Source organism: Bombus vosnesenskii, unplaced genomic scaffold (assembly GCF_011952255.1).
Source record: "Bombus vosnesenskii isolate JDL3184/JDL3185 unplaced genomic scaffold, Bvos_JDL3184-5_v1.1 scf7180000013263, whole genome shotgun sequence".
NCBI classification, from domain to species: domain Eukaryota; kingdom Metazoa; phylum Arthropoda; class Insecta; order Hymenoptera; family Apidae; genus Bombus; species Bombus vosnesenskii.
Window position 1 is genome coordinate 8,033,497 of NW_022882923.1, and position 16,515 is coordinate 8,050,011.

At 48.6% G+C, this 16,515-nt stretch overlaps 1 protein-coding gene across 1 annotated transcript; it reads right to left on the reverse strand.

Moving 5' to 3' along the window:
• Nucleotides 1–726: 726 nt before the first annotated feature.
• Nucleotides 727–13,880, reverse strand: LOC117231865 (MOXD1 homolog 1). Its single transcript, XM_033490730.1, has 10 exons — nt 12,313–13,880; nt 4,937–5,089; nt 3,863–4,036; nt 3,519–3,602; nt 2,893–3,082; nt 2,289–2,554; nt 1,778–2,196; nt 1,488–1,687; nt 1,266–1,396; nt 727–1,083 (listed from the first exon to the last, which is right to left on the reverse strand). Exons 1-10 carry the CDS (start codon nt 13,324–13,326, stop codon nt 925–927), a joined length of 2,790 nt encoding a protein of 929 aa, XP_033346621.1. The 5' UTR covers nt 13,327–13,880; the 3' UTR covers nt 727–924.
• Nucleotides 13,881–16,515: the final 2,635 nt, after the last annotated feature.

The window sequence follows — 16,515 nt, forward strand, 5'->3', positions numbered from 1 at the left end:
TTACTCCGGCGAAATGTAGCCGGACTAAGCGACAGGGGATGTTCGACAGCTTGGAAATTTCGAAAAATTTCGATTTCTGCATCAACTACGTTACTCTACCGATACAACTAATTAACGAAATTATCTTTTCTTCCGATAAGCAAACGGTTTTACAACGGTGAAATCACTCCTCGAAGCATTCGCGAATGTCCATATTGTTGCAAGTAGCCACATATCTATGAAACTCTGCAAGTTATGGAAAGTATTCAATTGGAAGTTTTATGGTTTCCGACACTCCGTACATTGTAGCGGTAAGAATATTTCCGTAGAGCCTTTTCTTTTTCTCTACTGTAATTATACTATACTATATTTCTCTTTTTTTTTAACTCGTATTCGTCGCCGCTCGAGGTTTTACTAATAATTTTTTAATAAAAGGGGATGGCAGTCGACGACGATACGCACAATGGTACAGTTTCTACAGACTGGTTTATTTTTTTTATACAAAATTCATATAAAATAGAGGGGAAAGGCTTGTAGCGCGAATACCTTATAAATAAGTGGATGGTATATTTACATTACATTACATTATACATATATATTATATTATATTATATTTTTGTGCGTGTGTGGGCGTGTGTATACACATATACGTACACACCATACACACGCACACGCGCGCGCGCGCACATACATACACACACACGCACGCACACACACATATGTTGGGCGGTGAAATTTTTTTCAAAATCTTGCCCTATCTATCCCTGCAGGTAGAGATATATCGGCCTCGTAAATTATTGTTGGACGATATCGCTCGTTTCTAGCCTGTTTCGAACAGTGGCGATTTGTAAGCGAGACGAATAAGAGACGGATACGTTTGACCGTAGAATCAACGACGATCAAACAACGGACAATCAAACGTCTAATACGTATTTGACTTTAATTTTAGGAAACAACGATCGTCGTAACGAGAATCGTGAGAAGCGGCACGATGTCAAAGTACAAGGTCCTCGATGCACTGGATAGCATTGCCATTTCGCTGCACGTGGTTTCGTTCGTTTCTGGCAGTGCTGTGTAGTTTGGGAATGTTTGTATGTCAGCCGGCTGCAAAGAACGTGTTACGACGAATGTCATAAATTTCACCTTTGAAAACTGTTCCTTGGATGGATGGATTTTATTCTATTTTATTATATCGTTGAAGAACGTTTTATAGAATAGAGGCAGGTTGCTTGTACCGCTGAGATATCGAAGGAGAAGATACGAGAAGGGATAAAAATTGGACGTACCAGAGCAAGCTTATCGTCCCTCTTTCTGCAAAATGTCATGTGCCTGCCATGATACAGACTCTGTTCGATGGATCTAGCAAGAAGTTCTTCCGTCCAGGGTAGAGCCAGCATATGTTCGGCCAAAGTTCGACCTATCGAGACACGTGATTATCGTAGTCTTATATCGGTTATCCGGTCACGATGATTGTCAGTTTGCTGGGAATAGGCGTTCGTATCGTTTACCTCTGAACTCTTCGGGTTCTTCGATGATCAACCGAGAGAAGACGTTATCGTTCTCGTTTTCCACCGTGTAATCCCTCATAGCCATCAAGGCAGACTTTGCCTCCCTTATAAGTTCCTCGTCAATTTCTTCGCTAGGCCTTGTGGCAGGGTAAATCGGAAGCTGTTGTTGACCAGTGGAAGGAATAGTCACGGCATCGGTCCTGCGACAAACAAGCAAACGTAACGGATAAGAAGGTACGTAGAATATACGTTGTGCGCGTCGTACGCACAAACTTTTACCTTTTGCTTACCTAGTTGTTAGGAAAAGCTTCTCCAGGTGATCCATAGTGACGCCTTTGAAGCTGTACACGCCGAGAGTCTTGAACAGATGTTTCACCGGCGTCATACTGTAACAAGCTGCTAGTGGTGTTCTCGGATAATGTACCACGAAGGCCAGACACATTTCCTGAGATGCCGCGTATCCTCCCAAAGTAGGTTTCGTCCTGTCCAACGTACCGTAAACACACTCGGCCAGCAATTCGTCTCCTGGAAGGACTTTCACCTCCTTCTCCAGAGTATGAGACTGTTGATACTCGAAATCAAAGTGGTTATCCTCGACTATTCTGGGTAATTCTTTGCCTTGGCGAATGTGTTTCAGACTCAAACGACGACCGGCCAAGTGAGAATGCAAGACCACCGAAACGATGTTCACTCCGCCTTCAGGGAACATCTGTATGTTTAAAAGTTTAAAAGTTTAAAAGTTTAGAAACGAACGGATGGAAGAAGCGGGTTGCAGTTGTCGAAAGAGCGGCGTTTACGCACAGTGTTGGTACAATGAGGAGTACAGTAACCCGCCGTGGCGTATTCCTTTTGTTTCGGTGGAATCAGGTGAAGAGGACTAACAGCCACGCCAGCAACGAGAATTCCCGCTTCCTGAGGACGTAGGTTCGCAGTCAAGTGTAGACGTACTCCGCTGCTGTCTACCACCTTCTTCATATCCGGATTATTATAGTGCACTTCTAACATGTAATAAGAGCCTTCGGGATGTTCCGCGATGGGAATACCGACGTGTTCCGGAAGCCATTCGCCTGTGCCAAGACACATCGTATCTCTATACCATACTATCTCGCTACTACTATACGTAATCTCTATACTAATCGCTATCTCGTCATATTCGTTCTACTTGTCATTGTGTCATTAAATAATCGTGCCTCGAGAAAAGTCTGTATCGACATTGGCGAGAAGAATCGCCGTGCTGTGCTTCTGATAATGGTAAAGACGATAATTTACAAGTTGTCGTGGTTTCGAGTAATTGGTAATATTTGATAATTCCGGTTCTATCTAAATTACCGACTGTTAAATCTACACTCGCGAGTCAAACAATCGAAATTGTCAAATAAATCTTATGCTCTTTCCTCTGGTGTACCTGTACTACCACGTGCCCAGGCGAGCACCGGCTGCAAACAGGATTCCCATTCTCGCGGCATCGTAGGACTGTAACACGGAGCTCCGACGATTCTCGCGTGTTGTCCCAAGATCGACAAAGTGGAGGCGCACTCGTACAATATAATATGATGAACCAAATCTTCGTTCTCCTTTTCCACGAGTGGCGTGTACTGAAATCGCAAGATGAATCAATCGTTGCTCGATGCTTGGCGCGTATCGTCCTATAGTCGGTGTTTGTATCTGATATATCGACGACGGTATATGGTCGAGAGGATTCGAAGAAGCAGAAGAATCAATCGCGTGGCCAGACAGTTTCGGAATATCGGATCGAACCGCGTGTTCTTCTGCCGAGAAATCTTCTCAAGCGGATTCAATTGGCAATCGGGCAACGTTTCGGCCACGGAATGACATCATTCCGAGGCCCTTCTTTATTCTAATGACGTCCATCGACACGGTGCCATGTCCGGCACGGATGACCGTGATTCGTGAAGCACATACGGAATCAGGCCCAACCTTACGACATTCCTCGGTACTCGCGTCGCGCATCAAATTTATTCCGAAACGAACACATATTTCGATAAATTTCGACGAATTTCAATTACTTACCCCGATCATATGGTGTTTCTCTTTGTGAGGTGCCTTGAAGATCTTGCACCAATAGGTGGTGTCTACGCTGTCTGAAACCGGAGGCTATGTATCAAGAAGAACACACGATTAATCACGATACAGGCGTTCCGTTGCTAGGCAACGATTAATAATTAAGCTATCGATCGTTTCGCATTGAGCGTTTCCGCGTAGCGACGCTTGTGCGAAGCGAGCAGCGCGAGAAACGCGGCAGCTAAACGTCTTCTTTATTTATCGTTGTGTATCGAGAATTCTTCTTTGTCGAGAGGACAAAGTTAATAAGAAATACAATTGTAAGTTAAACACGATTGCCAGATTCCGCTTACTTGGTTCAATTTCACGTCCCAATGCTTGATATCCCGAGTATGACGGGGAGGTGCATGAGGGGCCGCGGTCTTGAGTCTCAAAGCTCTACCTCCGCGCTTGTCACCGGGCCAAACGGCGGTATTTAGCTCAGGATCGCTGGAATGAAGCGCCCAGAGGACTCGAATCGTGTCTCCCTGCGATAGCAAGCGATAATTACTTTTTCATAATGGTTCTGCTGCGGTTGGAACTGAAAGAGAGGCTCGGATATGGGAAATAGGCTGGTTAAGAAATATTTCGATGGGCTGGACGGCACGCTGGTTAGTCCCGCGCTGCGGATCGAGAATGGGAATCGCGGAGGAGACGCACGAGGGCCGCGGACGGCATGCTAAACGCCTAAATATCGCCGCGGGAATTCGACGTACCGTGGTCTAAGGGCCTGTTAAAGTCGCGGGCTGCCTTCGTGCCGGGCATAAATCGAGAAAGAGAGGAGGCTCTCTCCGCGAATTCTACCAGCGCTCTTGTCTCTACGTTGTAAATCTTCTCGGCTATTCCCGGTTCCCAGGCTCCGTCAGGTGGAATCGAATATCGGACGATTCGTTCTCCCGCCACTTGTAATTGCTCGATGCGCGGTTACGAGGCAACTCGATCCTCCTTTATCTCGGATATTTGATTTTATTCCCATATTGCCATATACACCAGCCTTAACCCCGTGCTCGTTGCCGCTTACCGCTGAATTTGCTTAGTCGAGATGCGTTTCGATCGCAACGATTGTATATCTTTGAACGATGGACCGACGAAGCAGTGGTCCGCGTTCGAATACGATCGTTTAGAGTACGATCGTTGCCATCGAAATTAATCGAATTAATCGGTACCCGGTGGATCTTTTGATCTCGCTGATGTCTAGATTTTGATTAACCGTATACTCGTGTCCAGGTGGCGTAGCTGCGATCGAGGACAAGGAAAACAACGTAAAGGAAGGGTATCGTTTCTACGAATAGCAGAAAGAAACGAGGTACGATCGGGGGAAGAAAACGATAAATCGAATATTCTGGTAAATCGTAAGATCGTGACGCTGTTGGTGCTTGCAGCCTTACCGTGAGCCGATGATCCTGAGGGTCGCAGGTCTGCCAGTTTCGCGAGAAGATCACGCTCGTGTGAGTTTCGTTTTGCGAGCCACCCAACACTTTGACATCCTGCGACGTGTCCGTGACCAGGGCCGCCTCCGGACCTTCGATCCCGTGCGAGTCCTGAAACGCGAAAAGAAATTTGATTTGCCGACGGAACGAGACGAAGAAGTTTATCGGGTCGGGTGAGCGCCAGGTGTTTACACTGGACGACGAATCGAAGCTTTTTGTCAGGCTCGATTCGTTCCTCTCCGCTTTCCGCGCTTTCTCCTTTACTCTCCGCAGAGATACTCCTCCGCGGAGTATCGCGTTTACTCTTCGATGTGTACTCGATAATCGATGATGTAACAACGTTTATCGGTCTGTCAGATTCAAGCGACGTTCCGTTAAGTTAACGACATTCCGATGCGTCGGATGCGCTCGAAGGAAACAACACCGTCAGCCGTGACGCTGACAACAATCGGAAGGGTGGCCGCGAGCGTTTGGGTCCGTTGGATTCCGATTATGGTTGGGCGGTAAAGTTTGTAAGAGGCCGAAGGGAAGTCCCCTTCCTGCTCTTAATGAATCGAAATAATTGGCCGAGCATCGTCACGCTCGTTGCGTATTTTGTAACGAGCACGTGCAAAGAGGAAGCGATAATAAAGTGGCGCGTCTCTCGAAAGAAAAAAGAAACAGGCCACCCGAATAGAGAACGCAGCCTCGTTGGTTCGCAGTGGCTCACGTTCGTAAGATGGTTGTTCGTGCTCTACGCTAATTATTATATCGTACGTATCATTTAACGGTAGTTTGGCGCGTCTATAAAAATTTGATGCCGCGAAGATGAAACGCGTTAGCTGCTAACGGAGAGGCAAACTGAAAATCTCGGTTTAAAATCGCGAGATTCGGTTTAAAGTCGCGTTCGGCGTGAATCCGAACGATCGATTACGAGCGTCTACTTTGGATTTGAACGAACTCGCCTGCTACCGATTTCCGATTAATCGTAATTATTAGCGGCTGCGATTCGCCGTTGGGGCTGGCTTTCTGGGGTTAGCGCGCGTTCTCACGAGATTCGCCGCTCGGGGTTTTCTCATGGCAGCCGGATATTCTCATCGTCGTCGGGCTAATTAGCACGTAGCGTCGTCGTCCGTGGCATTGCTAGACGGTGATTAAAAAAAGTCGACGATTCCTCGGCGGTCTCTCGATTCAATGGATCGTGCCTGTCGGTCAACGGGAAAAGCGTCTTCTTTTTCGACGTGGACCGTGTTTAACGGGCGGTACGGTTTGATCGTCGATCAGGAAAATTATGCAAACGGTTATAGAAGCTCGTGCCAACACCTGGCACTCGAGCGATTTCTAAGGTAGGATCTCCGAGTATAGATCGAACGATATCGACGCGTACCATCGAACGTCTAACTACTTGCGTTAGCGTCGTTAGCGCCGTAACAACGACAACGACGACTTGATAACGATCGTCCGCTTCTATAGAGTGTTTTAGAGGGTTCCGGAGGCGTTTGAATATTTTCGCCAACCGTTCCTATCGCTCTGTGCGTACTACCGTACGATACGCTATTGGCTTGTACTTGAAATCACGGTGGTTGTTTCAGACCGAAGGAAACGCAACGGAGGATGAGAGAGAAAGGGCGAAAAGTTGGCTGGCTGGTTGGTTCCGTTCCAGTCTTTCGAAAGAGTGGAATCGAGTCACCGATGCGTGGGAAAAGAGGCACACGTGCGTGGATGCGGAAAATTAATTCGGCGGATGTGACGTCATGGATCGGTACTCGCGTTTCCCGTGGCAGTCTTCCGAGAAACTTGGACGTTTCGGTACGTTGGAAAGTACATTTGTTCTCGAACGACGAATGTTCGTTAAAAACGCGTTTCGCCGAACGGGCAACCAACGGGAACCAGAAACGAAGAATCGGCGTCGTTTATCCGTACGATGATCTATCTGGAGAAAGATAGTTTCCGATCTATATACGCGTGGCGAAAAAGAAACGGTTGCCTTTGTGCCCCCGGAGGAGTTGCGACGCGGAGGACCGCGCTGGTTCCCATGGGCCGACAATTCCGAAGAAAAAGAGGCGCCACTAGAAGGACGATGCTTGCCAGGTGTTTTGGACGTACAGTCCTCCCTCCTTTTTCTCTCCCTTTCTTCCCTCTTCTTTCACACACCGTTTCACCGATGTTCCCCTTTCCCTTTTTTCCCCTCCGTCCTTCTTGCTCTTACTTACTCTTACTTTTACCGCCCTCTATACTTTTCTCCCTCCAACGCTTTTCCATCTCGTTTCGATACTCTTACGCTGTCTCGCTTTCTCCTCCTTCCTTCCCTCTCGTCTTCCAGCTTCCCCTCGTTCTTTCTCTCTCCGTGTCGCTGCGCGGATTACCTTTCCTTTTCGTATAGCGGCTCTCCTTCCTTTTTACCACCTGGCAGAGCAGCAGCTGGTAGCGCAAAGACGATCCCTCGACGGGGATAAAGGGCCTTCCTATCGTTCTTAGGCAACTGCGAACAACCACCTACCGGTCTCTAAACAGACACGATCAACGGAACAGACAAAACAACGACGCGTCTCTTCGTTACCGCGAGTAAACAGTTTCCTCGAACGCTCGACGCTTGTACGGTCGATGAAAATGTGGTCGTTGTCGGATAAGTGAATTTCGACGAAATCGATTCGAAGCTGGGATACGGTTTCGCGGTATCAGCTAATTAGAAAATTGGACGATTCTGTTTGGAAAGTCGAAGCAAATATAGAAACGGCGGATTCTTCTTTGGTCGCTGCTTTACTTTTTAAAGAAAATGTCATAACCAGTTTGGTTTGGATCGCCGTATCTAGATATTTATGGAAAAATTAGAGTCAGAGCGCTATTCGTCGCGGAATAGCAAAAGTCTCGAGTTTTCCGCTTCGCCGTTTAACCGGTCCAGAATTCTCTCTCGCAAGATGGAAACAGATGGAAACTCGCGAGAGGCAAAGAGCTTCCGTAAATTCCATCGAACGACGTCGAATCGAGTTTTTGCTGGCGACGTTGGCTCGGAATTTATTCTCGTAAAAACTGACAGCGGGGAAATAATAAAAGACGAAAAGCTCTTGAAAGCTGGAACGAGATGGAGCAAAGTTTTCCCGTGGCGCAGGTAGCCAGTTTGCAACGTGTCGCAGTCACGGTACGAGCCGATCCGGTTCTCACGTGTCTTGGTCTTGGGAAGAACACGCTGTTACGCGCAATTACGCTCGATGACGCGTTATAACTCGTCGTGTTTCTCTTTACGCGCCTATCCGCGTGTAATGATAATCGGCGAACGAAAACACCGTCAGGGGCGAGAATGTTCTTCTCTCTCGTTCTTGCCGTTGATCGATGCCGAATTCGCGTTTGTATCTTTCGATCGATCGGACACTCGCACAGTCGCAACAGATTTCCAGCCATGAAAATAGACAAAATGAGAAATATACCCATTTCTTGGAATTTGTTCGCCTGGTTTGTCATCTTTCCGAATTAATTGCGATTCGGATAGCTGAAAAGTATCATGCTATCTTTTATTTTGTTTATAAGGGGAATTGGAATCATGGAAGGGGTTCATAAACGCAAATCGAGTTTCATGAAAATTCGTGCTTCGAAGTTTCTTTCGATCGCCTGTGGCAAGAAAGGCAGCCTCGTGCTGGAAGAGGATCGTTAAAGAGGTGAAAAGCGGCGACAAAAGGAGAATCACCTACGAACTTTGCTTTACGTCATTGCGTCATATTGCGTGATATTGCGTCGTATGCGGTGGATCGATCCGTAAAATATTCTCCATATGCTCGGTTAAAATCCCACTTGGCTACTCGACGGCGAGAGTAGAGCGACGATTCGCTTCTCGGTCGAGACAAAGCGGTAAAACCAAAGGCAACGAAATACGACTGTAAACGATAGGTACCTCGCGCTACTTTCTCCGAGTTTAACGAGTTTTTCGTCCATTTGTTGGACCTGGATGCCCTTTCTTGCATAAGAATCTGTTGATCGACGATATCGGTCGCGATCAATCGGTTGCGAACAAGTTACTCGTTATAGATTCGGCTTGGGTTTTAATTTCTACGATTTTCTCGTTTTCCCAGAGTCGAGCGGAATAGTTGGATAATTTGTAACAATTGTAACAACTCGTAACGATCGTAACACGACGTATTCGTCGTGATTCGATGACCACGAGGAGCTATAATTACGAAACGCCGATACTTTCTCGTCTTATTTGCGTACACGGGTCTACGAAGCTGTGGAGCGGCAGAGCTCGAAGACGAAGAAGTTGGATCGGAAACAAACGAAAACTGGTTGGCGGCGGGTGAAAAAAGACGAGCAGGATATGTCGAAGATAATGAGAAAAAGATCACGGCGAGAGAGGAGAATGTGTGCGTCCGTCTATGCACCGAGTTGGTCTCAGGCTGGACCTGTTGCACCACGAGATGGACGGATCGCGGATTACCTGCGTTTCGGATTCACTTTGCGAAACGTGCTTCCCCGTCTCTAATAAATTACCATCGTAATCGTCGTACGTGCACACACGCCGTGGCTCGCGGTGAATAATTTAGCGATCGTCGAATTTTCTCCAGTTTCGTCCTTTCTCGAAACAGTCCCTCTCTGCGATCTCGATCGCGTTCCAACGTACGATACGAGGAGCAGACGAGACGAACAAAAGTCGACCGAACTTCGTTGTACTAAAATTCGAAATAGCAGACGCTTAATACGCGTAGTACTGCGTAATAAGGAGATGGAGTGAAAGGATCAATTATCGTGGCCATTGTTTCTCGGTGAACGAAAGCTGCAGCTTTTTTCTTCTCTTCTAAAGAAATACCGCTCGAAGGAAATGTAAAGCCGCTGCGCTGTCCGTGTTGCCGCAAATCCGCCGTTTCTAAGAGTTAGAAGGCAAAGAGAGCAGGTTCGATCTGTTTCTCGTAGCTTATTCGTTCGTTTTTCTTATCGTTGCAGAAAGTTACACGCGTTCGAAGATTCGAGGGGCGAGAGGTATCGCGCGTCGGCCGATTCGTTCGAGCCAGCCAGCACCGCTGGTCTCTTCGTCTTTCTTTGCAACGATGCTCAAAGATTCGCGTAGCCTCCCCCCGCCGATGTCTGGAGGCCTTGACTGGGGGACCCTTTGGAACCAACTGCCAGGACACGACATACCTATGCCCCCTGAGAAGGGGCCTCTTCTTACACACCTTCGTGCTTCCTCGTGTGTTCGTCGCGTATTCAGTCACGCAACCTTTCGCACACTTTCACCTCCCGCCTGTACCCAGCGTATACGTGTTTCTCTTTCTGCATCCGTGTATTCCGTATCGGCCGTGTACCATTGCCTGTGGCACGATTTGCCTGCGGGCTGTTGGCGTGTTCGAATTTACGCGGGCTTGATTTTGTATCTGCCGCGTGAGAGACGGTGCTCGGTTCTGAACAAACGGCAATTATTTATTTAAATATTTGCCGGCGGAAGAAGTTGCCGATAAACTTCGACTAGATCGCCTCTGATAATTTGCTAATACGATCGGCGTCTGTTGGTATCGTCAAACGTTTCGTCTGTATCCGCGAATGTTTTAACAGCTCTCTGGATATCACTTTTATAAATCGAAAAATACAGGAAAATCATAACGTTTCCAAACTTTATCGATATACGAGCGATATCGTCGCGCCTCGATGTATGGGAAATTTGTTTATTCGTCCAATTCTTTCTTGGTTTTCAGATATTCCCATCGAAATTCGTCGAGTCATGGAATTGACAGGCGGTCAGGTTCGCCGGTGGATTTCGAATTCGTCAAGGTGGAAGAGGCGAGAGAAGGCGAATCGAAGAGAGGAAGAGAGAGAGAGAGAGAGAGAGAGCGGACAGAAAGGCCTCTCGCTGCCCTCGCCGGACGTAAATTTATCACGACTTTATCTCGTCCGGCGGAACCACGTTCGTTAATTTTCTAGCAACGGCGTGCCGTTCAGACTGCTGCGTCTGTCCCACCTGCTTGGTTGCGTTTTGCCCGTTTCTTCTCACTTTGGGCCTCGCCTTGGTTCTCGCGGATAAATATCGAGTAAATGGAGCCGAAAAATTCCACTTTTCCGCCGGGCCATTCTTACGAATACGAATACGATACGATGTGGAAGATCGCGAGGGCAGGTTCGCGTGGCCGCGCTCGAACCAACGTCGTAGCACACCTCGGAGAATGGATATAAATTTAATTAAGATTAGGAATTCGAAGAAGCCGCGCAAAGGGAGAAAAAAGGGTGGAGCAGGTTTCGATAACCAGTTTCTTTTTAATCCCTTCGTTGCGTGGTTCTCCGAATGGAAACTCCAATGTTCGTCGGAGTGTGGATACTTGAAATTACAAGAGAGAGTAAGCAAAGTCCGTGTAAGAGAGTTGTTTCGAACGGTAATTTGCGCGTAGATGTGACGCTATTTCCGAAGCGAAGGTACCATGTGCCGCGATCCAAAGGGAAAAGAGAAATGGAAACGGAAACGAAAAGGAAAACGAAAAGGAAAACGAAAACGAAAACGAAAAGAAAAGTGGAAAGTCTTACGATTAGCGCGAATATCGTGTTCGTTGGTTTTTCCAGGCGCTGTTACGGATCGCGAGGAGAGAAGGCGATCGACCGGAATCTCCCATGACGCGTTAATTAAACGAACCTCGTTAATACGGATCGTGCGACTAAAACGAAACCACGAGCAAGGGGATCCCTTCGCAGAAGGGTTCGGTGGTTTGGACGGGAGGGAGGAGAGGCGAGAGGCCGATACCTCGGCTCGCGATACCCCCTTTTGCTGCTTCTTTTTCTCCTCGTCCTTCTCTCAGCTTGGCAGATCTTTCGGACTGCTGTTTCGACCCTCCCCCTCTTAATCTTCCTTTAATTTCCTAGCTTTTCGTTTCTTCCCTTCCTTTTTTACCTGCCTTCGTCCTTTTACTTTTCCTTTCTTCCCTTCCTCTCGCTCCTCCGGTTCGTCGTCATCGTCGTCGTCGTCGTCGTTCTTTCATTCGCCAGCTCTCGATTCACACGGCTGATACGAAAACTTTTAACGTTTGTCGGTATTTGCAACGACGATTTACTCGATCCGTTTGATCGATCGCGGAAGCGCCGTTTCGAAAGCGCGGCGAAAATAGAAATCTAGGATCGCGTTCCGATAAGAAGAAAACGAGTTCTTCCCACACGGCTAGCGCCGACGTTCGCAGACTTTCCCGTTGGCCGCTCGACTATTCTCACGCGTCCTAATCACCGTCTTGCTATGCCGATCGATCGTTGGAAGCACGATCGCGCAAAGGCTACGGGATAAGAAGGAAGAGGGGACGCGGGTAAAAGGAAGATCGGAGATCGGGGACGATCGATCACGGGTCCGAATACCTTTGGCGATGACCGATGATCGAGATGGGACGCGGCAGCGCACTCACCAGCAGATTGACGGTGCCCGTGTGATCGTCCACCCAAGCCAGCAGAATATCAGCTCCCTTCATGTGGTTTTTCTCGTTGAATCCGATGCCGACGTATCCCAAGGTCTTGGCGATCACCTTGAAGGTGACCATCTGCTCGTCCGAAGGATCCCACTCGAGGATAACTTCTCCGTCGTCGTCGAGTATCTCGCGTCTGGTGAACCTCGGTTGTTCGATGCTTCTTCGGGGTCGATCGTCCGTCGTCTCTTCGGCGCCGGTATACTTGGACGCGCGTAACAGCTTCGCCAATTTGTCCATCGGTGGTACGTACTTCTTCGGAACTCGACTGTCTCGCGACTTTGGACTTCTCTTCGAGATAGGATCGTCGAAGAGGTTGTTCGCTCCGCCGGCGCCGATTTCCTCCATCGTCTCGAATCGAGAATTCTCGTCCGTTTCGACGTCGTCCTGCAAATCCACGGTCCGAGTGGTCTCCTCCCGAGATTCCGCCTTCGGATTCTCGTCGTCGATTTGTTGTCGTTTGTCGAACGGCGCTGTATCGTTGCCGGACGACCGCGTCGATTCTCCGTTAGAGACGTCGATGTCGAACGCGTTCGCGGTTTCCTTGATCTCCAGCGTGGACGCGATCGTCGTTTCTTCGGATTCTCCGGCGACGCCGAGTATCCGACTGGCGTTGTTCACCAACTCGTGTTGATCCGGGTCCGGGTTTTCCTCCCTCGAATTGGCAAAGTCCAGCCCGTCCTCCTTGTAAGGGAGGATCTTCCTCCTCGCCTTCCATCGCGCGTACCACTCTTTATCCACGTCCAGCCGTTGTTTCTTAAACGTGCCTACTCTGAGAAGCGCCTGCTCCTCTCCGAGACTTCTCTTTATCCTCGATACGACGTCCTTCGAACGATGCCTGTTCCTGTAGGCCAAGGTCCTCATGGTCTCGTCCATGTGCTGCACGTACAGGTCCAACAAATCGCACCTGGCCATCCAGCAGAGGCTCGACACCGCGATTAGCCTAAGTATCAGCATCTTCCTTCGTTTCCTCTTCTTCTTCGTTCGCTCGCCTCTCTGTGAACCTTCATACGATCGTCGAATGCCCCCGCGTTCCCTCTCGATCTTCTCTAGCCTCTAGCTTCTTCGCGATCTCCCGCCCATACGAGGCTTCCTTCTCGTTCAAATTCGCTCGGTCAATTAGCGACCGCGCATCGTCGATCGTAGTCGCAAACTTTCCAATTTCCAGAGTGCTTTCAAATTCTAGCGTGCGATCGCGAAGCTCAGGATCGTCGAATCTCACACCTCCAACTCCCTTTCAATGTTCCACGTTTTTCGCATTCACCGACATATCCAAACACCAGCCAGTCCGTTTCTCTTCAAAAATTCGTCGCTCCAAACCACGCTCTTGCGAAACGCACGACCGAAGAATTCTCTCTCCTCGCTTTGGTGTTACGCGAACGACAGTTGTGCCGGGACTAATTTAAGCGCGCGGCTGCTGTTGCCCCTGCGGACGCTTGCAGCTGCTTACCTGAGCCGGTCCCCTTCCTGGGGCCCTTATTCAGGCCCGTACTACCGTTTCTCCCGACCCCTTCCCTCGTCGTCGTTCCTAACTCGCCAAGCCGCACTTTCGATTTCCAATTCGCGTCGCGTTTCCGCTTTTTTCCGCCAATTTGTTAGGCCGGCAGATCAGCGGATCGCGGAAGACCGGCGTCAAAGAATAACGCGTCAAAGTACGCGTGTTCGCAGCCAGAACCGATGGCGTGTGACGGTCTTTAAACGGTTCCACGACGGCCTTAAGAAGACGCTGGGAAAAAGCAAGAGGAGCTTCTCCTCTTCTTCTTCTTCCTCCTCCTCCTCCTCCTCCTCCTCCTCCTCTTCGACTAGACAATTTCTCGAGAAACGTTCATTCCATCGGCGATGGAAGAAGCGGTAAAGACGAGTTTCGGTAAAAGTGGACATTTTTCTAGAAACGTTCCCCTTCTGGCTTCCTCCTTCCGTTCGAGGGCTTTCGGCTCGAAACTTTCGAGCGATCGCTTTCCAGCTATCGCTTTCGAGCGATTACTTTCGGCCGATTTCTTTCGAGTCGACGAGACAGGAAACGGGAAGATGGCGATGGCGAGGTCTGCCACTGCTTCCTGCGGAAGTCTTTTTTCTCAAACCGGAGACGCGTTTATCGGTGGTGGTGTTCCAGAAAGAAACCGGAGGGGGGGAGGGGGATGCGAAAACAACTGCGGCAGATGTGAACTCGTGGCACGCGCCCTTCTGTTTTACAGTGGTGCTCACCCTGTTCCCATAGAAATTTCCCCGAGTTTCCAAGCTTTACTACGATGACATTTTTCTATCGCGATATTTTTCTCACGTGCTGCGCTGTACGCTATCCAATTGGTCGATACTCGTCGGTCGGGGAACGCTTTTTCTTCGTCCCGTAAGCGGCTAACGTCACCGATGATATTCTTTATAAAGGTAATCCATTAAACGTAATATTTCCGTCCTTCCGCTTTAGTTACGTTAGGCGTGTCGGATGCCGATTTAAGATAGCTCGTCTACTTATCAACGAGCGTATAAAAGGCATTGTGATTTGCAAAGCGTGCGCACGCGCGTCCCAAGCCAACTGTATCAACTTACTATTTCCTGCCACTGACATTGAAACTTTATACTCGACGGAAGACACGAGAGAAGGAAGGGTTACCGATCTTGTCCGTTGGTCGGATCGGTTCCACGCTCTTCGTCGCCAAAACCACCTACGCGGTCTACGTAAATTAAATTACATCCAAATTACACGCGCAACTGGCAATTGGCTAATTGGCTGCGAAGAAAACGCAACACGAATCGTCGCTCGATCGAATTCCGCTTTTCTTCCACGCGGCTCTTCGATTCGACATTTGGGGGCGGGAAATCGGCGGAGCAATCGGTCTTCGGTTTTCCCGGAATTTCTATCGGTCAGGTATCGTTTATTGTAACGAGGAATTCCTTTGTGCGAAAAAGGATGCGACGCCACTCTGACTGCGCGTTATTTCTTTGTTCGCGGGAATCCGAGGATCGATTGGGATCCCTGCCAAAAGGAACCTTTCGTTTTCTATAAGGATAAATCGCGAATTCTCGTTGTCCGACGACAAGAGGATGCTCTCCGCGTCGCAAGACGAATCAGAGTTTAGAGAATCGAGGAGCTGTTGAGCGCGCGACGGAGAATTAAAGTTGGATGAACGGCTGCCACTTTCTATTTTGTATTCCACCGGCGAATTTACTCCTCCGAGTCGTCCTCCACGTGGATTATTTACGAAAGGAGACGCGGTATCGGGTCGGAAATCTCGTCGTCCTGGGAAAAACCGATGCCTCGCGATATGTACCGAGCATAAGAAGCGACCTCCGCGCCTCTGTTCGCGATACAAGCTCGATCCATCGCCGATTCTCGGCTCGTTTCTTTCTTCCCATTGAGATTCGCATCGGCAATCGCTCGGAAACCTTTTACAGTTACTATCGATAACTCATAGATAACGACCATTTCATTCAGTTTCGCGCTGTTCACATCGTCGTTTCTTCATCCTTCCACTCTGTCTTCCGCTCTGATATCGTCGACCCTTAAAACTTGAGATACACCAGCAGAGGTACGCGCGATCGCCACGTTCACCTGTCGCGTGCCAAGCTACGCACCTGCTTAACTAACTTTCCTTCTCTTCGTGTTCTCGCCATCTGCTCTTTTTTCTTTTCTTTTTTTCTTTTTTTTTTTTTCGAGTTTCAGTGACCGATCGGCAGATGCCACGGTTTAACGCTTTTAAATAATTTTATCCTAATTACGTGACCCCGTTTCCATCGTTCTACGTTTCTCGAGGTAGCGCTAACCGTGGAAAACCTCGCGGAATGGACGATCGATGATTTCAGAGTATTTATTCCGGTCTTGCACGCGCCGTGTCTCACGCTTACGGTACGTACGTGCACGCGTATGGCCGATGCCTCGGCATGCGAACTTTGTCTAAATCCAGCTGGGAATTCCTCTGAATAACGAACCATCCGTTTCGAGATTTTGCTCGTTTAATCCCAACGGCGATCCCGATAAAACGTTTCTTCCCAGCTCTCTTACTTGTTGCTCTTTACTTCGCGTTTCGATTCTTCGTTTCGTTTAATTGATCAGACACGCATAGACGCAACAAAGTATCGAGCATAACGGATAATACAACTGACATATGTGGTCGATGTTTAATATCTAATCCAACGTATATGCGTATG